Source organism: Lemur catta, chromosome 5 (genome assembly GCF_020740605.2).
Source record: "Lemur catta isolate mLemCat1 chromosome 5, mLemCat1.pri, whole genome shotgun sequence".
NCBI classification, from domain to species: domain Eukaryota; kingdom Metazoa; phylum Chordata; class Mammalia; order Primates; family Lemuridae; genus Lemur; species Lemur catta.
In genome coordinates, this window is record NC_059132.1 from 32,992,334 (window position 1) to 33,017,135 (window position 24,802).

Here is a 24,802-nt window from a genome sequence, read left to right on the forward strand (position 1 = left end):
AATTCTAGTTCTTCACACATAAAAGAACATCTAGGCATACCTTACCTTATATTATGTGTGGCTCTATCTAGACAGTAACTTTAAAAAAAAAAAATCCTTGATTAGAATCCACGTGTAAATAATTATACCTGAGAGAAATATAGCTGATGTTTTATAAACCAGTCTTTTCAGTAAGTCAGGCTATCCTTCCACATGTTCTCTATAGTTTTGATAACATCAAAAGAAACAACTGCAAAAATAGAGCTTCTCAGAGGCCCAGTCTGAGTCTTCTGCATGTTTGTATTCTCTATAGCAGTGCTAGTCTACAAAACTTTCTATAATGATGAAAATGTTCTATATTTATGCTGTCCAGTATGGCAGCCACTAGCTACATGTGGCTATTAAGAGCTTGAAATGTGGGTGGTGCAATTTAGGAAGTCAACTTTTCATTCCATATAATTTTCATTAACTTAAATTTAACTTGCTGTATGTGGCTAGTGGCTGCCATACTAGGCAGAGGAGCTATACAGGATCCAGAACGATGCCTTGTTCCTCATAGGTGTTAGATAAATATCTCTTTAACTCAATGAGAATTTATTCAGTAACCATATACTGAGCTTCCTCTATCTGCCAAGCACTCTGCTAGATGTTGGGTATCAGTGAAATGCTGCTCCTGAATTAGTTAGAACCTGTGGTTGCCAGGGACAGAAAATTCAACTGTGATTTACTCAAGTCAAAAGGGAAACCATTGGCTCCCATGCCTGGAAAAACCAGGATAATGGTGCCTTCAGGGCAGCCTGTTTCAGGGCCTAGAGGAAACACCATGACCACCCTCTCACTCTCTCAGCCCAGCCAGGCTCGGATTTCTTCCATGTGTGGTCTCCACACTCAAACTGACTCTCCATTCACGGTGACTAGAAGGCTTCCCCAGCCCAGACCTTGCATTGTCAAGCTCCAAGTCCTAATCCTGGTCTCCTCGCCCAAGTGCCATTGGATCTTGTTGGTTATGATTGGGTCATATGCCCATTTCTGAGCTGATCATTATGGCCAGGGAAATACGATGTGTTGATTGTCTTGAGCCTTGACTACCATGCTCTGACCCTAAGCCATAGTTTCCATCAGAAAACCACATGAGACGAGAGTGAGGTCCTGGATGGTCTTGAGGTAAAATCAAGGTAACTATTAGGAAGAGTAAATTTTCCTAGGCAGGAAAAACAACAGATATCCATTCTAGTTTCTCTTTTAAAGAGCTCAGTGTCTCTCCAGGGAAACCTTAATAAAAATGCTGGTCAGATCTGCTGGCAAGATAGTAAAGAAAATACTATTTAAGTGGAAAAGCTCAATTTAGCAAGATCCAGGTTAAAATGATAGTAACATTTATTTACGTGGAACTTTTTCTAATATTGTCTACTTTTTCCTAGATAATTCTCATAAAACTCTTGTGAAGAAAGGTTACATCTATGAAATCTAGAAACCTTTAAGATGGAACAGTCAGATGACCAGGGCCAGCTGCCAGCGGTTTTCCATGCCTGCTTCAGACTCCAGATGTCCCCCCTCCTGCACTCCCCTGTCACCAAGGATATACTCAGAACTTAGAAGTCCTCACATGGGGATGCAAGCAGACGCAGGGCAGCCCACCCATGGAAGGGACACACAACTGCCAATTCACACAATGCAATGTGAATTGTCTATTTTCATAAGGGCTACTCCAAGAGAGATTATTTGTGGGCAGAAAGACTCATGAAAGAGCCAAATGAATTTGCCCCACATAGAAGACAAAGAGCTTGGAACATCACTGAAATGAGAAAAATTAGCCAAAACAGCTGCAGCACTTTAGGATCTTTTAAATAGCCTCCTCCTGCCCACTTCTCCACCCTTTTCTAGCTGTTCTCTCTCACTCATTACATACTCACTGAGGTTTTGCTATTGTTGGCTCAAAGGGACAGCAGAGGCTGGGAAATAATCTTTTTATCCCTCTGAGTTTTCTGGTATTATCTTTCATGAAGATGGCTCTGGATCATGCTGAGAATTACTCTGAAACTTCTTGGCTTGTTTCTAGGTGGAAAAGAGGTTAATGAAGCTTATGGATAGGCCTTTACACACTTTACACACTCAGTGCTTGGGCACATGCAAGAAGGTGCACGCCCCCATCTGTTCTCCTTCGAGGGAATCCAGAGAACTCTCAGCCCCCTCAATATCAAACTGATCAGTCTCTCCTTTTACTGTACAGGGAATCTTCCAATTTCAGTGTGACTCTCTCTAGGCATGGTGAACAGAGCTGTAGCTACTTCGTGCTTGGTAAGAAAGAAGGGATTATTTGCTTCTAATACCCTTTTTGGGTTTTAACAGATTGCTCAGGTCAGCAGTAACTGGGTCTGCTCCTCACTGGACTGCTACCGCACCTGCCCATGGGAACATGCACTTCTGGCATATAAGAACTGGTCCGCCCTTGGGTTGGCAACTGGCACACAGTAGGTACTTAATGAAGGCTGGTGAAATGTGGAATATTGCTGGTAACAGGGAGGAGATGTTACTGTGCGTTAAAAAAAATACTAGAGAACAGGTCTTAACACTAATATCAGCAATAATTGACTCCTATCCACAAAAGTGTTCATTTCTTCTACTCTACTCTGTAAACCTCACTCCCCCAATCCCAAGGAATTCTCAACTCTAAGGTGACTCGGCTTTTACAATGGCCTTTATTGTGGATCTCAAGCCTAGGTAATCAAGCTATGTCAACTGGTTTTCCATTCCTCCAGGGCCAACCCCACAGAACTCTACTGGATCAGATTAGCACGAAGCCCTTAGTCCTTTCGCTACCATACTGTCTGCTGAAGTGCCTAGTGGACCTTTTTATGGGTTTCACCTTCCTGTTCATTATTAAAGTAACAGCTCTACTGAGATAGAATTCATTCACATACCATAAATTTACTCATGTAAAGTGTACAATTTGGTGGGTTTTGGTATATCTGGAGTTGTGTATTAAGTCACTCCCTTATCCCCCCCCCCCCCCCGCAGCACCTCTCCTCTCCACAAGCCCCTGGTAAACACTAGTCTACTTTTATATCACTGTGGATTTGCCTATTCTGAACATTTCATATGAACGGAATCTCATTTTTAAAAAATATTATATTTTCTATGGATGCCAGTTCTTATGCTAGGAATCACAAACTTGGATGAAACCTGTGCCTGCCTTCAAAGTCCAACAAAAAACGTCTGGTGAGCGCCGAACTCCCAGGGTTTTCTCTTGGGCATAGAAGCCACACTCATATTGGGTGGCAGAGGCCCTTTGTACCAGCGATACACTCACACACCAGGAGGCCCATCAGCCCGTTGGGCTGAACTCTGGTAGGTAGATGCTACCCAGGGCTCCATTTCATGTGACTGGGCCTAGAAATGTTGAACTTTACTTCTGTTTCATCAAGTTCCCATACCTGACTGGCCCTTTTCAAAGGGCAGACACCATCCTTGGTAAACATTCAGAAGTTTTGGTTTTTAAATGTATGCATCCAATTTGTCTTTTTCATCCCATTAAGATCAAAGGAATATTCCTCTTGGGTTTCCAATAAGGTATTTGAGATTTTCCTGTGCCGTAATGACCGTACTTAGCACATACGATGGGGGTGTACTGAGGTCTCTCTACAGATCTGGAAAATAAGATTAGCTTTGAAGGAGGGCATTGGGAAGAGCTGGCGTGCCTGCAGACCAGCAGCTATGCATAAATGTCATTCACTGAGGAGACTGCAGAAACGCAGTTGAGACAGGCAATTCCAGTTGCAGTCAAAATAACAAAGCAGTGGTCTCAGAAAATAGGATTTTAACTAAGAAACCTGGAACCTACATAACTCTGGAAGACTATTCACAGATGGTAGCTGGGCCCATGTAGAGTTGCAACCATCTAGAAATTGGCAAGGCTGTCCCTCTGGAGAACAGATCTCTGTGGTAAGTGAGATATCACAGCTCCGTGAGGCGAACACTGAATCTTCCAATTACCATGGAAGGTACATGTGGGGAGTAACAAAACAAACTGAACTGCCCAGTTCATATGTAAATCTCTTGAGAATTTTTTCTGTGGGAGTTAGTCCCAGCATCTTCATACACTGGCAAAATCGAGTTTCTCAAGAGACAGGGACATGAAGACCTACCAAAGCACAAATCTAGAGAACAGAGGTTTGGGGAATACGAAAACCGTAGTTAAACATACGAAGGTCTGTCATTTAAGAAGAATTCAACGAGCTGTAGGCAGGTCCAACTAATATGTGAGAGAGGCACTACAAAGCAGTAAAGAACACAGGCTCTGGAGCCAAGCTACCTGCTCTAACACTTACTAGCTGCACGGCCTTGGACAACTGACTTAGCCTCCATATGTCTCCATTTCCTCATCTGTGAAACAAAGTGGTTATGAAGGTTTAATGAGATAATCCAAATAAATGCCTAGTACAACGTCTGGGACACAGCAAGCTCTCCAAGGTTAGCCACTACCTCGATGTCCAAAGGAGAAACAGACCACCCTGTGAAATGGGGAGGCCCCAGGAGTCCAAGTGAAAGCAGAGATCTGTCAATTGAGGGCCAAACCCAAACTTGATGCTGTTGAATATACTTCAACTCCAGAGCTTCCGTGTCTGTTCAACTCTTACATACAATTCAAAATGAAAATGTTGTCTCAGTAGTTAGCATGTTTTTTATATATAACTGTTTTTTTTTTGCCCTGCCATTCAACTAACGAATATTTTTCTGAGTACTCATGTGCAAAGCACCTTTTAGTCTACGAGGGTACAAATGGGTCCTTGCCCTCCAGAACGTTAACATCTAATTGGGAAGAGAGGATTAGAAAACCACACAGTTAACTGGTGATTCAAACATATTTGTTAGATTTAGGCCAACCATTCGTTTGGTGCTTGATTTTCTACTAAAGAGCCATAAGCAAGAGAAGGGCTAGGAAAATCACTCCATCCTATGGAACATGAGACGCTTTCAGTACAATAAACTAAAAGCAACTGTACCCTCTCTCCCGCTCTTAGGCTCAATCTCTCTCCTTTCCGTCCCCTTCAAGGTATGGCCAAGTGCTATGAAGGCCCTGGGACCTTTCAGCCTCAAATTCTCAGCCTGGTGTTTTGGCCACCTGTGGTGGCAGTCGGTGAAGGCAGATGCAGCAGCCTCCATGTGACAAGTCCACACTGCCTTCCCACACAGCGCCTTTGAAGACTTGTCCATGGCAATTACTGCTTTATGCTGTCTCTCCCTCCTATTTATGAGTTCAGTGAGGGAAGGATAGTGGGTTTGTTCATCTTATCATATGGCATGCACACCCCCTCCCCGCAACCATGACATTTTCTTTCTGTGACATTTTAACTACAGTTCTGGGCTTCTTTCAGGTTTCATGGGGTCTGGTTGCTACATTTTAAGTACATTACTCTGGTGTAAGATATCAAGTAGGGGAGAGAGGCCCCCAGGGTCTGCCTTGCATTTTGCGGACAAATATCCAGAGACAGGGAACACCAGGAGGCTCCATTCCTATTGGAACAGCCCCCAGTTTACTGATTGTTCTGTTGCCTCAAGAAATTCATAGCACCTTCAGGCAGGGGAACAACAGTGTGGCATTTATTGAAATCCACATCTGGTAGCAATTTGTTCAACAGCAACCAGCTTTTCACCCATCCTTCTCTTCAGTCGAATGATCCACAGGGGCCCATAACACCCCATAACTGTTCATTTGTGCAAGGCCTACAGTGTGTTGTTTATGTTCCTAATTACAGATCTGGGTTTATCAACAAATTTCATCCTGGCAGGTAATTTTTTAGACTGCCGAGGACACTAAAGGCTCTTGTCCTGAGGCAGAGGCGCTGTCACTGACCATGGCCACCTGAGCTGAAAGATGAAGCTGACACTGACCTCAGGCTCCCCCACTCCTGAGTCCACACTTGGTCAGCAGAAGCAGCCAGGGCACTGCTCTTCCCCACCCCAGGAGGTGTGGCCCCACGATGGTGTGCAGGAGCTTGGAGGGAGGAGCAGCCAAGCTTTAACCTAGAATGAGACTTCTGTGTACTCTGGAGAAAGGAAGCAGCACTATACTCCAATCTCAGAGACACTTTTCTCTCTCTCTCTCTCTCTCTCTCTCTCTCTCTCTCTCTCTCTCTCTCTTTCAGGGGGCAGTGGTGAGGGAGACCATGCAGCCAGTTTGCTAAAAGATTCAATAAATAAAGAGTTCTTTTCTGGTATTTGTGGTTAGGTGAGAAGAAATCTAGAAAGCAGGGTAAGTCAAGGCTAAGGGCAAACCTGGGGACTGGAATTTCATGATTTGCCCTAAACTCTTTAATATGAATTGCCCACAGAAAAGCAGAATTGTTTGAAAGGGATGGGAACAAACACGGGAATAGAATTAAGAGCAGAATGGGCTTAAAACGAACTTCTTTCATGTGTGTCCATCATTCACCCACCCACGTCAGCCCCTCCCTCTGGGGGGGATCTGTCCCCCATCACTCCAACCATGTGGTTCTGAGGGAGGCTGCCAACCACCACACCCTGCCCCTGGCCCAAGCTGGCCAATCACAGCAGCCCTTCCCTGTCTAGTGTAAGCAATCCCGAGAAGGCATGTGACCCAGGCCTGGCCAATCACAGTCCTTATCTGGGATTTTCCTTTTGCTGCCACTCAGAACGATTTCTTCAAGGAAGAATGAGATTTTGGGGTTACTTGAGGCCATGTGACTTGGTACATGGGGAAAAAAAAAATCTACTGGCAGTGAGAGAGAGAATAAAGCCAACAGAGAGAGAACCAAGATGAGCAGTAAAGACAAAGATGGTCCTGTCATTAAATCTCCCAATCTAGGATGCTTAGGGCCAGGATCCCATGGCCTGGTTTCATGAAGCAATACTCTTCTATGCTAAAACCAGTTCAAGCTTTTGGTTTCTGTCATTTGTAACCAGGGTACAGATGGCTACAAAAGGTTTTTCATTGAAAATGATTGCTGTGATGATAATTAAATAAATACAAGTAAACACACTCTGAAAAATATAAGATGCACCCAAGTGTCAGACATTGACCATATGTGACATTATAGGTGGCAGATGGGCACTAGAAAATTCCAATAACCGGATGTTGGGCAGTGAATTTTAGAAAACTTTTTATTATGGAGACCTTTGAAGATAGACAGACGGAATGGTACGATGCCCTCTCATACCTCCCCATGGCCCAGTCCAGGAGAGCAATAGTTTTAACCAACTCCCCCTAGAGCACAGTTGGTTCACCGTGACTGTACCAGGGTTCCAGGCCTGAGCCGTCCCTTAACTGACTGGATTTAGAGGTAGGGTCCTGATAATGGGGTAGAATCTTACAGGAGGAAGTTCAAAAGTCAGGAATTCATGAATTCAGCCTTTGTCAGGCTTGTAGTCTGCCCAGATACCATAACCTGGCATGTGCCTCATTCTTTTAAAGGCTCATTTATGATGTCTTAATATTGTCCTTGGATGTATATTTTGTCATTGTAAGTATCAATGTAAGAAAACTCTATTAGTGTTGAAAATAAACCAGCTACAAAAATGTATTTTGAATGTTAACACCAAGTTTCCCCTATGGGCTAAATTAAGGGGTTTCCTCCCTTGTATAATTCATTTACAAAAACAGATCATAGTCCTACAAAGAAATAGTCCTCTGGTGTACTTAATTCAGGGTACAGATAAGGAAGATGGTCAAAACGATGAAATCTAGACATTAATGACTTATTCTATCATTAACATAGAATGTTAGGTTGGAAGGGATATAGTAATCTCCAACCCAATTGAATCAGGCTTTCTAGTGAAGGTGTGGTCTAAACACTAGTATTTTTTAAAAAGCATCCCAGATGATTCTGATGGGCAGCCAAGGTTGAGAACCACTGCTCTAACCCAGCCTATACTTTGGTTTAGCAAATGAGGATGCTGAGGCCCAAAAGTATGGGATTCTGACCAAGTCAAACATCTGAGGTCAGAATACAGGTTGGTGGGCTCCATCCTATTTTTCAAGTAAATAACTAGGTCATCCTATTGTGCTTCCTTTTAACATGCTATATTAAGTATAACATACAAGAATTTTTAGAGATGAAGTAGAAAAATAAAACATCAGGAAAGAAGAATCCATATAAGTAATAAATATAACATGTTTAACCTCATGTTGATCAGGAAAGTGCCCATTAAAAGTCTATTGTGATACTGTTACACACTTAACAGATTGGTAAAAATTAAAAAATATGACAGTATCCAGATTTTGGCAAGGATATAAAAAGACACAGAAACTCCCATACACTACTGGTAATCAGGTAAATTGGTAAATTGCTTTGGAAGACAGCTTGTCATGATCTAATCAAGTTGAAGATGCACATTTTCTATGACCCAACAATGCTGGTCCTAGGTAAGCAACCTACAGTATGCATTCCCAGTAGGGGTGATGTCACCCCCAACCCAAGGAACAAAAATGGGTGGCCCTCCAAAGCTCACCCTACCCAATAAAATCCTATTCCTCAGTGTTAATTAAATTTAAATTCTAAAATTTTTTCCCTAGGAGGAGTGATAATGAAAAAAAGGTTGACAAATACTGACCCACAGAAATGTTGCACATGAACCCCAGGAGATACATACAGCAATGCTGCAACCAGTACTCTTTATTACAGTCCAAAACTGGAAGTGCTGCAAATATCCATCGATAGTAGAGGAGAAATTGTGGTATATCCAATATAAACAAACTTCAGTGGCACACGACAACATGGGTAACCATCACAATGTAGAGCAGAAGACGACGCAAAAGATCATATACAGCATAATTCCATTTATGAGAGTTCAAAGCCGGGCAAATGGAATATATTGTTTAGGGATCCATACACCAGACTGAGGCTATAAAGAAAAAGCAGTTACTTTAGGGCTGTCGTCAGGGAGCAAAACATGAGATGCATGAAGGGAAATAGGATATTTTTTCGCCTGGGTGTTTATATCATACTTGGTCTTTAAATTACATATAATGTTTTATGCTTTTTTTCTGCATTTGTTATAGCTCATTTGAAAACATTAAAATATTTTTAAAAAGCAGGGGGGAAATTTTATCTTTGCCATTTTAATTGTCCTAAAGCATTGTTTGGACCAAATTATTCCTCAACTCTCAAGTAATAATACAAACCACCTCAAATGTGCATGGTGCTTTCAGACTTTTACATAATTTCACTTGCACCTCAGCCTTACTAAGAAGGAGTGAGTCAGAATCCAATTCTCAAAGGAGGTAATTGCTTAAGTTAGGAAGACTGGTAGGAATACCAGGCCAATCCCATGGAAAAGGAAACAGGCTTTGATAAGCAGGACCAGTTGAACAAAGTCTGGAGGTGGGAGAGAGCACAGCAACAGAACAGACGTACGCACAGCCGAACTGAAGGGAACCTGGGGACACACTAGAGGAAAAGCTACATCAGCTGTCCTTTTAAGGAGTTAATTTCAAAACAGGTAAGAATATTCTTTTTATTAAAAAAACCCACAATTTTTAAAAAGGGCTGTCGTGAGTGACACATGTAGGGCAACTCAATTGTTCTTTGCGTGGAATCAACATCAAGAGATTCTGGAAGCATAATTTTTTGATAGTTGGGCAGCTAGTGACCATAAAATAAAATCAAATCACGATTTAATCAAGCAGTTGCCATCGTTCATATTAAAAAGTTTTTTACACAGATTTTTTGAAAGATAAAATGTATTCTTATACACTGACTGAAATAAAATAGTTCTTTATAGGTTCTTCTACAATAAAATCACTTGTTGCTAATCTCTTTGACACTCAAATATCCATTTAATGTGAATTACAATTTTAATAATTAATGATTTCTTAAAGTTCAAGACATCTATATTCAAAGACCTATAATATGTCCAACAACTTTTTTTTTTTTGAGACAGAGTCTCACTCTGTCACCCAAGCTAGAGTGCAGTGCCATCATCATAGCTCACTGCAGCCTCAAACTCCTGACCTCAAGCAATCTTCTTTCCTTAGCCTCCCGAGTAGCTAGGACTGTAGGCATGCACCACTGTACCAGCTAGTTTTGTGTGTGTGTGTGGTTTTTTTGTAGAGACAGCATCTCACTATTGTTGCTTGGGCTGGTCTAGGACTCCTAGCCTCAAGCCATCTCTTTGGCCTCCCAGAGTGCTGGGATTATGGGCGTGAGCCACCACACCTGGCCCAGAAACATTTTTATTAAAAGAAAATCTACAGTGGTTGTCCAATTGGTTCACTTGTATTTAGATTACAATAAACTAATGTTTACATTACACTTCTAAAGATTTCAAAGCACATAACACCACCAACTTTGTGGGATAATTGTTATCGTATTTTATAGATAAAACCCAGAGAAAAGGAAGTGATGCAACTAGTGAGTGGACCAGGAGTGACTTCCTACGTTTCAGAACCCATGTGCTAGGCTCCTTCCACTGGACCACCCTGTTTCTAGGCCCACGCTGCTAAGGGCTAAAGACAGCTCAGGTTACCATGATTCTAGCTGAGCTATCATGGCACTGAAGCACAACATTTTATGTCCACAGGTTATCATTAAAAGAAAGAGGAGAAAGGCAAGGGGGAATAGAGTGTACATAAACCAATATTTGGGTACAGAAACTTGAAATAGTTATCTCTAAAAGGCTGGTTCTGAATTTGTGCTTTAAAATATCAATTCAATGCTTAGAGCTGAAGTTAGACCAGAATAACATAAATGTTGTATGTGTGTGCCTTTTATGAAAGTAAAATATTTTAAAAATCCTTTTTAAAGCCAAATTTATTTCTTTTAAATAAAATGCTGGGCAGAATTAGGTATAGCTTCTCCCAAAGTGGATTAAAATAGGATAAACACAAATACTTTAAGTTACTAGCAAATTAAAACAAACAAAAAAAACCTCCCATAGCAGTTTACTTATTTGTAATTAGGAACTCGATAATTTTGTCCTGCAACAATAAGATATAGATATTTCTAGCTTAACACTGATTTTTTTTTTTTTTTTTTTTTTTTACTGGAAGCTGAATAAAAGCAAGTGGAGGCCAACTTTTTATTTCCCTTTACAATTTAGGGAAAAGTAGAGGCCAGGAAGAAAGAAGCTATCTGTCAGCACTCCTTTCCTAATGGTAGAGATGGAACCAGAAGCTCCTCAGCGAGTAAAATCTCATCCCCACAGATTTTATTAGAAGCCAGTTTAAGAGTAAGAAATCACAGTGATGCTGGCTGACCGGGCCCCAGGATGTACAGAGAAAGAAGTCATGCTATCTGAGAATGCATTGTAAGGAAACAGACAAAAAGCAAAACTGCTTTTGGAAACTACTCAATATGAAAGCAGAGATACTCTCTATAAAGCTGGATGCACCTGTATCATGTCCCTCTCTGCTCCCAGGCTTATGAAGTATATTGTAAACCTTAGGATGGAGACAAAAACTGAGACAGCGAGGTTTAACAATGTCCAATTAATTTAAGTCAATCCACTTCTCTGAGCCTCACCAACCTCACTCGTAAAATGAGATTATATCCATCTCATAACAATCTTGTGGGCATCAAAACGGTAGGTTCAAAGGTGTCTAAAAATCATAGATAATGTAGTCAACATTAGTTGCTATAGCTGTCTTGGTACTTTTCACCAGAGATCTTGGATGCTGTCATTCTGTGGACCATTCTGGAATGCCTTCTCTTGTTCTCCTCTCCTATACTTGGGAGTTCCAACCTTCAAGGCCCAGCTCAAAGCCTAAACCTTACCTGGAGCCCCTTCTCGCACCGTATTCTCCTGAAACCCTGCAGCACTTACTGAACCACGTACGTACCCACCACCCTCCAGTCTCAGTTACTTTTCCATCCTGCCTCCCCATCTATACCATGTCAGTCTGCTGAAGGCCTGGCTTGTACCTCTTTGATTCCCACACCACTAGGAACTTGGCAAAGGGTTGATAAATATTTATTGACTGATAGAAGCCATGACAAAACATCAACAACATTTAATTTTAAAAAATACATACCTTAGGATATTTCACAGTCCCTTCCCTCCCTGCTCCCCCATAGCTAACTGAGAAGTAAGATGGATCAAAACTAAGAAAGAGCTCAGAACCAAAAATCAACTTAATTTTACAGCCTCACAATATGGAAACCCCCCAAACTCAACACATAGCAGCTGTTATGTTTGCAAGTGAGAAGGGTCAGCTGTAAAAATACAGCCCTTAGGGCAAACTGCAAGAGCACCTCCCGGGGAAGCCTCCACTGCTGATGCGAAGTCAGGAAGTGGGCCAGAGCTCTCCACTTCCTGACCTCCAAGAATTCCTTTAGGTTTCACTTTCTCTCTGACAGACTAATCTTGAAAAACCCCTCCTACCCAACAAAACGCACTAATTTATCTTATTGTTTTAATAATTCAAAGGGATTCATAACTGTGAATCAGAGCTTCCGATGCAGTCTGGCAAACCAGTACGCCATTCCACTCTGAGACAACAGAATTTGGTTAAAAACCAAAAAATCTTGGTTAGTTGGCCAATGTAATCTTCTCAAGACTTAAATGTTTTATTTCTGCTTGGCTTTTCAAAACACTGAAAATAGTTTTCACAGTCCCATTCCTACTTCCTCAAAAGCCTCCGGCACTAGGGACCCTGGATAAAGGGTGGGCAGGAACCTGCTCAGGGCTGGTTGGCTCCTAGGGCTGTCCAGTCTGACCAGGATGCCCGGGAGATTCCCAGAGAAGCAGCCCAGCTGGAAGAGGGCTGCCTGGCGCAACAGGACCTCAGGGCATGTTGCCTAGTAAGATAATAACAGTCTCCTCATGTAGAGAAGAGGACAAGGGTGTCAAGGGAGTTGAACAGATACACTTAAGTTTATATGCCAAGTGACCAGTGCTTAAGTATTACTGGAAAAAACTCTAAGTGTAAAGTTACCAACTTGAGAAAAAAGCAAACAACGGTTTAAAATCCTGTGAACTACCGGGAAAACTGGGACATGTACTGGAATTTAGGTGGTATTACAGAATTATTGTTCATTGTTCTCTGCTAATACTGTTTACATTGAAGAATGTCCATATTTTAGCAGATTCATGCTATAAATTTAGGGATGAGGTATCTCTATATTTGGAATTTGCTTTCAAATGGCTCTGCACAAAAGGAAATGTGCAAGTGTGTATGTGACATGATGTCACACTGAGGGAGGTGCGTGTGGGCATGCATGCATTCAGAGAGAGAGAAACCAAGTGTGGCAAAATATTAATTGTTGAATCCAGATAGAAAGCATATGGGAGTCCACTGTACTTTTCATTCAACTTTACTGCACGTTTGAGAATTTTCAAACTCAAAAGACTTTTGGCGGGAGGGGGTGGGGTGGGGCAGAAATCCTTGGGTAAAGAGGGAAATTTTAAAAATTCAGGCCCAAATTGGGATTTGGATCTTCCAAATACTTGCTTAAACTTACAAAAATAGATAGCAAAGCACTCTCATCTTCCCCTAACCCCTCCATCTGTGATATTTTCCACGGCTGTGGCTGACATCCTGAAATTCTCTCCCCTCCCAGAAACACTCAAGGGAGGCATTTGGGCCCCTTCCATATTTCTCCCCAGGATTACAGGCTACCCATAGGACAAAAAGGGTTAAACAAGGTGAGCAGAGATTACTGCTTTGAAAACTGAAGCACAATAAAAATGGAAGAGATCCTTATCATAATCTACACAAAATTCATTCCTATGAACAATGAACCAACACCCTATGACAGCCTGTCACAGACAGAAAATCCATCTCTCTGCAAGCGAGAGCCAGGGAAAGAAGAGAAGAGAAAGACGAAGTGCCCCAACTATGTGCATAAGGGCTATATGCTTCCTATACATCTGTATTGACACATGATTCACACACCAAACAATTCATTCATTTAAAATGCACAATTCAACGGTTTTAGTATTTCACAGTTGTGTAACCATTATTGCTAAGATTAGAACATTTCATCACCTCAAAAAGAAACCCTCCCCTGTAAGCAGCCCCTCCTCCTTTTCCCCTAAATGCCACCCCCACAGTCTGGCAACCATTAATCTGCTTTCCAACTCTACAGATTTTAAAATTCTGGATAGTTCATGTATGAAATCCTACAATATATGTAGCCTTTTGTGACTGGCTTCTTTCACTTAGTGTTATGTTTTCAACATTCATCCACACTGCAGCATGTATCAGTAGTTCTTTTGTTTTTACTGCCTAATATTCCATTATTATTCCAGTGTAATATTCACATTTTATTCATCCATTCATCAGGTGATGGATATCGGGGTTGTCTCCACATTTCGACGATTATGAATAAATAACGGTGTTATAAGCACTTGTGCACAAGTTTGTGTGTGCATGTTTCCATTTCTCTTGGCTGCATATCTAGGAATGGAATTCCTGGGCCATATGGTAATTGTGTTTAACTTTTTAAGGAACTGCTAAACTGTTTCCCAAAGTGGCTGCACAATTTTGCATTCCCACTAATAGTGTATGAGGGTTCCAATTTCTCTATATCCTTGTCAACACTTGCTATGGTCTATCTTTTTGATTATAGCCATCTTGTTGGGTATTAACCGGTATCTCATCAAAGTTTTGATTTGCATTTTCCTGATGGTTTTGAACACCTTTCATGTGATTACCAGACATCTGTATATCTCTTTGGAGAAATGTTTATTCAAATCTATTGTCCATCTTTAATTGAGTTATATGTCTTTATATTATTGAGTTGTAAGTGTTCCCTATATATTCTGGATACCAGTCCCTTATCAGATATATGATTTACAAAAAGCTATTTTCTCTCATTCTGTGGCCTGCCTTTTTGCATTCTTGAAAGCACAGAGTTTTAAATTTTGATGTAGTCCCCTTTGCCTATTTTTTCTTTTGTTAGGTGCTTTCTTATCTAATACTCATGGTAATTGTGAGGAGTAGGAATCATTAATCCCAGTCTACAAAATGATGAAAATGAAGCCCAATGAAGTTACGTAAATGACCCAAAGTCTCACACAGGGCCACTGCACATGGTCCTGCCTGGCACAACCCACACAGCAGAACACAGGAGTCTTGGCTATATGTTGGAGCCAGGATATGAACTCAGACCTTCTGCGCAGGCCAGAGTTTGGCTACTCACACACTCTGAGTATTACAGTGTAAAATGGCTGATTTTTAAAGAAACTCTTCAGATGTTATACATTCAACCTTCTAAGGATGCTGTCAATACTTAAAATGAGGGGTTTTGGAGCTCATCTTTGGAAGCTGTACTGAGAGGTGGTGAGTGGTGTGTTCCATGAACATATAGAATTATGGCCAGGGTGGACTTGAGTTTATTAAGGAGCCAAAAATATTGCGTGCCAAGTCCACAGAATGAGGCAAGTTATTAGGCTGGATTGTACCATGTTGGATTTATATGTCCCTCTACACAGGCCAATCAATACGAAGTGTGAGAAATGTTTTATTAAGGCTCAAAATAGACCCAAATCTCAAAAGAATGTGTCCAGAAATGTTTCTAGCAATGGCAGTCAGATATAATAGATATCAAAGAATATTTATAAAATGTATAAAAGGTAATCACTTTGTTACATTTTTAAACATTTTAATATAAAGTAGGACCATCTTTTTCTTTCTTGGTTATACCTGGTATATTTGAATCAAAAACACTGAATTAGTAGAGCTAAAAAGGATCTCACATATGGTTCAATCCCCTCATTTTAAGCAGGGAAACAGGCACAAAACACTGAAGTTCTCATTCAAGGTTACTCATGAGAACACACAAGAACCAGGACTAAAATTTCAGGACTTGGTTCCCATGTTCTATTTCTTAATGTTAGCTGTCTTTACTTTGCTTTTAGCATTTATGATCTTCCCCCTTCTCTCTCTCCCATAGACTTCTAAGTGGATTATACCATCCAAGACTTCTTTTTTGAAGGGTGGGGCACTCTGCCCAAACTTCATTGTCTGTTCTCCAGTTGGATCCTTCCCTAATACTAATTTATCTAAACATTTCAAATCCATGTAGATAACGCTGACAGCAAATAAAAGGAACAAATTTTATAAAGTGAGTTCTAAATGAGATACTGCCAAGCTCTATTTCAAAAACCAGGCTCTGGTTTCCAATCGAAGAATCAAATGGCTTTCTGCCTGTTTCTGCCTTTCCTCCCTCACTCAGGAGAGAGGGCCAAGGCTGAATCTTGAGGGATTGCTTCATGAGGAAAAATCAAGGCAGGGCACAGTCCCAGGATGGCCAGTGCAGGTTGGAAGTTAGCTAGCAGAAGGATCTGGGAAAAGGGAACTGGCTTCATGATCAGGCTAGCTCAGTCCCCAGAGCGATTTCTCTCCATTGGAAACAGGTCTGAGTGCTGACATGGGGGTTTCCCACAGCTTCGACTGGCCTCTAAAGGCATATTTGTCATCAGAGGCTCTTGATGAAGCTGTACATAAATATCTGACTGTTGTTAAATACAAAACAAAACAAAAAAATATTCCACAGGAACAAAATCAAAACCAGCTGTGAGGGGGAGAGGCCAAAAACCCAGTGTAAGTGCAAAAGGCTCAGCAGAAACACTTGTTAATTGTGTTATTTACTTTGCTGAATAGTAAATTGCTGTGCCAATGAAGTCATATCACATGACCATAATGTTTTTCATATGACTCTCCTGCTATGAAAGAAATGGGCATTTTATTTTCTAGAATTCTGAGTTCTATAGTGGATGAGTCAGGATCTGAATTTTAGTTTGGAATCAAGCCATCAGCTCAGCCCTGTTCATTTCTGCTGGCCTGTTTATGATTTCACAGCCTATGTTATAGTTGTTGCTAAACTTTTTTAATGACCATTCATCAATCCCCAAAATCTGCAGAAAGGAAGTTCTGTTTAGCAAAAACTTAAAAAAAAAAACGCAAATTATATTAATGGAGCACTGTAACTGCAGCCCTGAAATCATAACTACATGGTTCAGCATTCAGTACTGATTATAGTCAAGGCAAAGGAATAAGACATAGACTAAAATTAATCCTGGAATCAGGGAACTTGCAAATTTTCATGAATAAGAATGAAGTATTTCACAGAAGTTGGGTTATGGAGTTTGGGAATTTGAATTTCTCAAGGATATACCAATATAGCTTGTTTTATTAACCCTCTTATGAATCAGTCTTCTCTTTAGTTAGATTGAATTGGAAAATATCTTGGTATTTCTCACTTTGAACCCTCAGTTGGAACAAAATAAATACATGTGGCCTGAAACTTATTCTATTCATAAGATGAAAACCCTAAGAAGATAAGTCATAGCAAATTTTATGAAACATGGCCAAGGCATTCATATGTTTGATTAGACTGACCCTTTCTTCAACAAATGCAGCAATTTAAAAAATATTTGGTGAGAACCTCAACAGCTCTGCGACTTGGACACCTTGTGGTTCATCAACTTGAAGGTTGTTTTCTTGGGTTCGAAGTAGCATAAATAGAAGTATAGGAGGAATTAGGAAATCAGGGTCAGTCTCCAAGTATCCAAACCCATTCTCAGTAAGAGCCTTGATAATAAAGGTCAGAACTTTATGCAAAATTCCCTAATTCACATGGGAACATTTTAAGAGGGTAGGAAGCTGAGTGGGCCCTTTTCTCCTTGGGGCCTTCTAATCCTCCATGGGTAGAATGTAACTATAATTTGGCAGCCAGATGGGTTATATACAAGGAATATGGGTAGCTGTCCAAGTCCCCTTTGTTATGGAATATAATGTTAGCAAAGGCAAATGGCATTTATGTGGCAAGTATTTAAAGTTTTTAATCTATAACTTCAGATCAAATTATTCTACCATGCACATTTTTCATTTAAATTTTTTTTTATTGCATCCTAGCTCTCAAGCCTCTCCTCATTGTGCTAAATGAAAAAGAATAATTCTCCTTTATCTGGCTACATCAATTTACCAGCACTGTTCTTTTTCTCTAAGCTCCATCTCCATTCCATCTCCAATGCCATCCAGTCATTTTCAGTCACTTATCCCATCACCTCAAAATCATTACTCCCCAGAGCAAACTCATCTTTGTAAGTCTGGGCTCCCAGTACCCACTCTGCATCTTGCACCTTGACCCCTCCTCTGATAAAAACTCACTTGGTAATTTGCCTGCTAATCTCAATAGCAATACAATCATGCCAGTAACCCAGATTAAAATCATCACCATCATTTTGGGGTATTTGATAATGGATGGGGGATGGCATTTGTCAATCTCACTAAATCTAGATAATTCTATCTTCAATATATCTTCTACTCCATTATTATGTGCTCGTTTCTACAAATAAAAAGAAATTTGTAGTCCCCAGTAGGATTGGCTTTGCACTCCTCCTTCATAAAGGGTATTTGGGGGAGACAGACCACAAGTGCTAAAGAATACGGAAAACTTTAATAGCATCGAAACTTTTTTCTTTAAGTAAAAAACTATGACCTTACTACAACATGGATGAACCTTAAAATCATTAAGATGTCAGACACAAAGGGTCATGTATTATTCCATTTATGTGATGTGTCCAGAATAGGCAAATCCATATAGACAGGAAGTAGATTAGTGGTCCCCAGGGGATAGAAGGAGGAAGATACCAATTAATAGGTAAAGAGTTTGTTTCCGGGGTAATGAAAATGTTTTAAAACTTAGAAAGAGTGGTAATGTTGCATGACTCTGAAAGTACTAACCACCATTGAATTGTACACTTTAAAAAGGTGTGTTCATAATTATAGTATGTGAATTATAATTCAATAAAGCTGTTATTTAAAAAACATTATCTTGATTTCAGGTAACTCTGGCTACCACATCAAACTACTTCATTTTGAATGACACATTAAAGACTCTTGGCCTTGGAGATCTTCGTTCAGTTTAGAATGCCCTAGGCCTCTTGCCCTCCCCTTCTCTACTCTTCCTCTGCCAAAATTCAACTTTTTTTTATTTGGTAGGACAGGTTCTTGCTCTGCTGCCCAGGCTTCAGCGCAGTGGTGCGATCATAGCTTTCTGCAGCCGAGAACTCCTGGGCTCAAGCAATCCATCTGCCTCAGCCTCTTAGCCTTTGGAGTAGCTAGGGCTACAGAAGTGTGCCACCCCATCCTGCTAAGTGTTTTTTTTTTTTTTAACTTTTTGTAGAGACAGGGTCTCACTGTGTTGCCTAGGCTGGTCTTAAACTCCTGGTCTCAAGTGATCCTCCAGCCTTGGTCTCCCAAAGTGCTGACATTATAGGCGTGACCCACTGCACTCGACCCCAACTTCTATTTTTAAAAACACTCTACTCATCCTTTAAAACTAATTGAAATACTTGTTCTCTTCCTGTGAAGCCTTCTTTGACATACCTGCTCTCCTGGGCAGAAGTAACTGCTAAGTACTTTATAAATGACTAAAACATTTTTGATGATATTAGAGCTCACTATTTACATCTCAGCTTCTCATGCTAGATTATGAGCCCATGAGGGTCAGTGTCTCATTAACTTCTGTAATCAGTTATTAGCATAGTGTTTGGTATTAAATTTTCAAAAGACATTCAGTAAACTTTTTAAAAAAAATACATATTTTATAAACAAGATATAGAATGAAACTGTCACATATAATTATCTAGTTGAATCCTTTGCAATTCCAATGTTGACTGATGAAAACAGTTAACCTAAAAATGACAATTCCAATGTTGACTGATGAAAACAGTTGATCTTGATTGTGCTGCTAAAATAAATAAACCTTTCTATGTCGAATGCAGAATTTTACATTTTTATTACTGAACATCTGTAAATGCACTAGGAATCAGCACATAAATCAAAACACCTTTACACAAACGTGTATACTTTGATATACATGTTTATATTGCTTATACACACACACACTTTTCAAAGTCATACAAAATGATGTAGGCAAGATGATAATTTTTGCTGGTATGAGGTCTTCCAGTGAGTACTGCATTTTAGACCTTATCTTAAAACATGGTCCTATTTAGAGGTAAGAGAAATAATGACCCTTTTCTAAGACTGAGGTTACAAACTCAAATACCTATAACGGTCATCAGCTGAAGAGAATCACCTAAGTGGAGAATATCACCTAAAGAATATCTCTGGGCAAGAATCTCACAATATTGTTTGTCTCCAGGAAGGGAACCGTGCAGCTAAGGGACAGGTAGGTGTAGAAGGAAGACTTCCTTTTCACAGAATATTTTTTATACCTTTAAATTTTGTATCAAGTACATTATTTATCTATGAAATTTGCTTCTCAGCTCCAGCTAACCATCACTATTAAGGAATGCAGGTCTGGAGTTGCCAGATCTGATTTTTCAAAGAAGTTAGAAATGGGAAAATTCAGACTTTTATGTAAAACTCATGATTTTTAAATGTTGGCTTTATTTAAAATTTAACACAGACAGCAGGCCAAAAACAACACACCTGCAAGCCATAGCTGGCTCACAGGCCAGCTAGTTTACCATCTCTAATCTAAAATTTGATGTGTGGCTTATGATTCCAAAACTATACATATAATTCAATGGAGGAAAATTCAAAAAGCAAACTCAGATTTGTGGATGAAACCATACTCTCTTCTGCCCCACCATCTATTTTTCTCTTAAACTTCCCCTTCCTTCTCTTGGTCCTCAAAAAAGCCATTAATGTTTGGCCAACTAAAATGCAAAACATACCAGGTTAAATTAAGGAGTCTGCCCATTATCCTAGTATCTGTTCTGTTGTAAAGAGTGAAATATGGGGTCAATTTCAAGTTACAATTCTTCTGGCCAACTAAAGAGAAACATGTAAATTATTTCAGCTAAGTAGCTAAGCTTCCCTAAGCCATCTCATCAAATGACTGCATGGTTGCAAGGATCTATAAGTTACTCATCCCACACCATTAGGCTGAACAACACTGCTCAAAAGACAATATGGCAAGCAATCAAAATGGTGTTCTGAACCCTGTCTGGGAACTCAATCAAAATTCTGGGGATGGGGGTAAATCTCAAAGTTCTGTAGAGATAACATTCATCTCCTGAAACTGACGATAGGAGATTCCCTGTGGTTCCAAGTATTGGCCATAAGTGGAAGATTGTATCTGTTTAATGCCCGGAGGACATTAAAGCAAGTTAAAGAAGAACTGGCTTGGGTTCTAAGTCTAGCACTAGAGATATACTATCCTGCCTCCCTGGAGTGCCTAAAAAGTTTATCCCAATCTTCTAAAAGCTCCAAGGGGTTTGACTCTGGTATTTCCACATGGTTTTTCTATACTCAGTGTTAGCTCTACCTCTCCAAACAACAGCCCTTTTACCACTGGCTGGTCCAGTATTGAGCCAGGCCATCTATTCACTGACGACTTGGGACCTCCCCCAGTGGTGAGGATGCACAACCTATGGGGGAGTTTATCCATGAACAGGACTAATCGCAACTTTGCAAGTGTACCACCCCTGCAGAATACAGGCAGTAAAGGTTTTCCTTATATGGCTTGTAGAAACAATTCATAAGTCACATTTCTAACAGCTTTTTCACCCAGGTAACTAAGGGAAAAGATGTTGATTTGATTTCATATAAATCCCACTCATCCATTCGGAGGAATTGTACATTTTGCCAAGTGACTCGAATAGCTCTACCTCCATACACAGTAATCCCATTTCTAAGAACAGTAAGCATTTGAAAAAAACAAAACGATAATCTATTTTTAAAACTCAGTCTTTAAAAAAGATGATGCAATGACCCAGGACATTAAGATCTGTAAGATATTTTAGCTGAGAAAGAGTAACTCTCTCAGGTTGTGACTGGGGAAGCCATTTCATGATGGGGTTCAGTGGCCTAAGAAGACTGATCAAATTATGAAATATAAGCTAGGCACGTTCTTTCTGAAGAACATGGCCTAGAGTCCAATGTGTTCTTTCTTAAGAATGTGGCCAGAGTTCAATGTCTTCACTGACTTTCTTTTTGATATATGGACATTAATGCCAGTTCTCCAACGGCCATATGCACATGCAGATCTTCAGTAAGGACAAGAGGTACTTGGCAATCGATAGCCTGTACTTCCTTTATCAGTAATTTTGTGCATTAGGCACCTATTAGACAGCAACCTACACACAATAGCGTATGGCAATTGCTGAAGGTTCTTCGTTCTCTGATATCCAGCAGACTTATTTAGCTATATTTGCTCTAAGTAGAAAAAAAAATTTAAAAATTGCTTTCTTCCTTTTCCATAATGCTGAATATAAATAGGTTTCAAACATATCAGTCCTCAGTACACAAAGTTTGTTTTGTTCTTACCTCAGCAGCTTGGGTCTCCTGATGCAGCAATGTAAGACCAGTCAAATCTTCTAAGAAGGAATGTGAAGAATTAAAGACCTTGGCGAGGAAATTAAATCCTTCTTGTTCATATTGATCAAGAACCTGTAAAATATTTATATTTTTAAGGAGGTTGTGGATTTGAAATGCATATTAAAAGACTTTTGCTTCTAGCAAGCACTTGTCAAAAATGAAAATGAGAATTAAATATGGGGATGATAATACAGTCTGGAAAAAAATGCAATCTGGTGGGCAGAAAACTGGGAGGGCTTAGTATTTATATACTTTTCTAAGAAGGACATCTTTCAGTTCAGATGCCAATTTTTCCCAAATAAAATAATCTTTAATGTACATTCCCAAACAAAATAAACTTACTCCATGCAAATTCACTAAAAATTCTAGAAGAGTTAAGGTTAGTTACTGGTTCTAAAGTTCACTTTTTAGAAAAACAGCAGGTGAGAGAAAAACCAAGAAAAAATTTAAAAGGATAAAGGGAAAGGGAGGGACAAAGCATTTTGTCACAAATGTGACCTACCAGCTAGCCAAATGTATTTTTAAAAATAATTTTAAAATGGAAAAATAAATTTCAACAGATACTTCACGAAAGAGGATAATCAAATGGCCAATAAACTTGAAAATGTGCTCAATGTCACAAGTGGTCAGAGAAATGAAAACTAAAACCACAATGAAATACTACTTCATACCTACCAAAAAGGCTAAAATGAAAAAGGCAGAAAATACCAACTGCTGGCAAGGATGTGGAAGAACCAGGACCTTCACAGAAGTACAAAATTATTGCTTTAGAATTTAACATTTACAGGCCGGGCGTGGTGGCTCACCCCTGTAATCTTAGTGCTCTGGGAGGCCGAGGCGGGAGGATTGCTCAAGGTCAGGAGTTCAAGACCAGCCTGAGCAAGAGCGAGACCCCGTCTCTACTAAAAATAGAAAGAAATGATCTGGACAGCTAAAAATGTATATAGAAAAAATTAGCCGGGCATGGTGCATGCCTGTAGTCCCAGCTACTCAGGAGGCTGAGGCAGTAGGATTGCTTGAGCCCAGGAGTTTGAGGTTGCTGTGAGCTAGGCTGATGCCACGGCACTCTAGCCTGGGCAACAGAGCGAGACTCTGTCTCAAAAAAAAAAAAAAAAAAAAAACAGAATTTAACATTTACATGCCCTATGATCCAGTAGTCCTACTCCTCAATATATACTCCCAACAAACGTGTATATATGTGCATCAGAAGACACAAAAGTGTCCATAGCAGCACTATTCACGATAGCCTCATACACGAAACCACTGAAGTGTCCATCAACAGTAGAATGAATAAATGAATTTTATATTCATGCTAAGGAATTATTTATACCGCAATGAGAACAAACTACATTCAACAAACATAATGTGTTCACAAAAGAAGGGATAAGCAGCATGTACTATTTAATTACATTTATATAAAGTTAAAAGAAAACAGGCAAAATCAATCTGTATTGTTAGAAGTCAAGATAGTGGTTACTCATGGAGAGATTATAATAGTAAGGGAGCCCAAGGGATGGTCTAGGGTGCTGGCATTTTTTGTTGCTTTATCTGAGTGTTGGTTATGGAACATGTATTTTTTTTTTTTTTTTGAGACAGAGTCTCACTCTGTTGCGCCCAGGCTAGAGTGAGTGCTGTGGCATCAGCCTAGCTCACAGCAACCTCAAACTCCTGGGCTCAAGGGATCCTTCTGCCTCAGCCTCCTGAGTAGCTGGGACTACAGGCATGCGCCACCATGCCTGGCTAATTTTTTCTATATATATTTTTAGCTGTCCATATAATTTCTTTCTATTTTTTAGTAGAGACGGGGTCTCGCTCTTGCTCAGGCTGGTCTCGAACTCCTGAGCTCCAACGATCTGCCCGCCTCGGCCTCCCAGAGTGCTAGGATTACAGGTGTGAGCCACCGTGCTCGGCTGGAACATGTACTTTTTGAGAGTTCATCAAGTTGAACATTTCATTAAGATTTGTTTGATTTTTTTGTATACTTTTTTATATAAATTATATGTTATCCTTCAATAGATTAAAAGATAAAGGGCCAGCAGTCCTGACAAGGGAACAGTATGAGAACAGTAAAGAGTTCTTAGATGCAAACAATGATTATCACATTTAGGAATTCAGTGATCTCAGGAACTGTGAATTGTAGAAAGCAAACAGTGAACCAGATTGCCTCAAAGTTCTCCCAGAACTCAGAAGAAAAAGATAAAGAGATGGATATTTTAAAAAGATGGCAGACATTAAAGACAAATCTAAGAAATCAATGACACATGAATAAAAAGACTAGAGGAACAATAATACAAGAAATACTAATAGAAAAAAATTTCTCCTTTCAGAAATGAACATGTATGAGCTCTTCAATACAGCAATTCCACTTCTAAGACTTTTCATACAGATATAGTTGTGTGGGGGCACAAAGACTGATATTTTAAGGACGCTCACTGAAACACTGTTTGCAGTAACAAAAGATTAGCCAGCACCACCCCTTAATAGGGGACTGATTAAATTATGGTGTATTTACAATCAATTGCATTTTTGTGTCTATTAAAAGAGAGGCAGGTCTACAGCATTGAT

At 40.0% G+C, this 24,802-nt stretch overlaps 1 protein-coding gene and 1 non-coding gene across 5 annotated transcripts in view; one reads left to right on the forward strand and one right to left on the reverse strand.

Moving 5' to 3' along the window:
• Positions 1-24,802, reverse strand: part of ATG7 (autophagy related 7) — a 246,752-nt gene that overhangs the window by 85,253 nt on the left and 136,697 nt on the right. For 2 of the 4 annotated variants that reach the window (XR_006735172.1, XR_006735175.1), the window contains 2 exons: positions 22,187-22,309; positions 1,893-2,034 (listed from right to left, as the gene is read on the reverse strand). Coding sequence is in view for 2 of the 4 variants with exons in the window: in XM_045551458.1 (XP_045407414.1) it covers positions 8,788-8,841; positions 22,187-22,309 (177 nt within the window). In the remaining 2 variants the exon portion in view is untranslated. Of the gene's footprint in view, positions 1-1,892; positions 2,035-8,636; positions 8,842-22,186; positions 22,310-24,802 lie in introns of those variants that run through there. The other 2 variants (XM_045551458.1, XM_045551459.1) reach the window with 2 other exon arrangements.
• LOC123639071 lies at positions 9,478-9,639 on the forward strand. Its single transcript, XR_006735637.1, has one exon. It is a non-coding gene; the product is annotated as a U11 spliceosomal RNA (small nuclear RNA).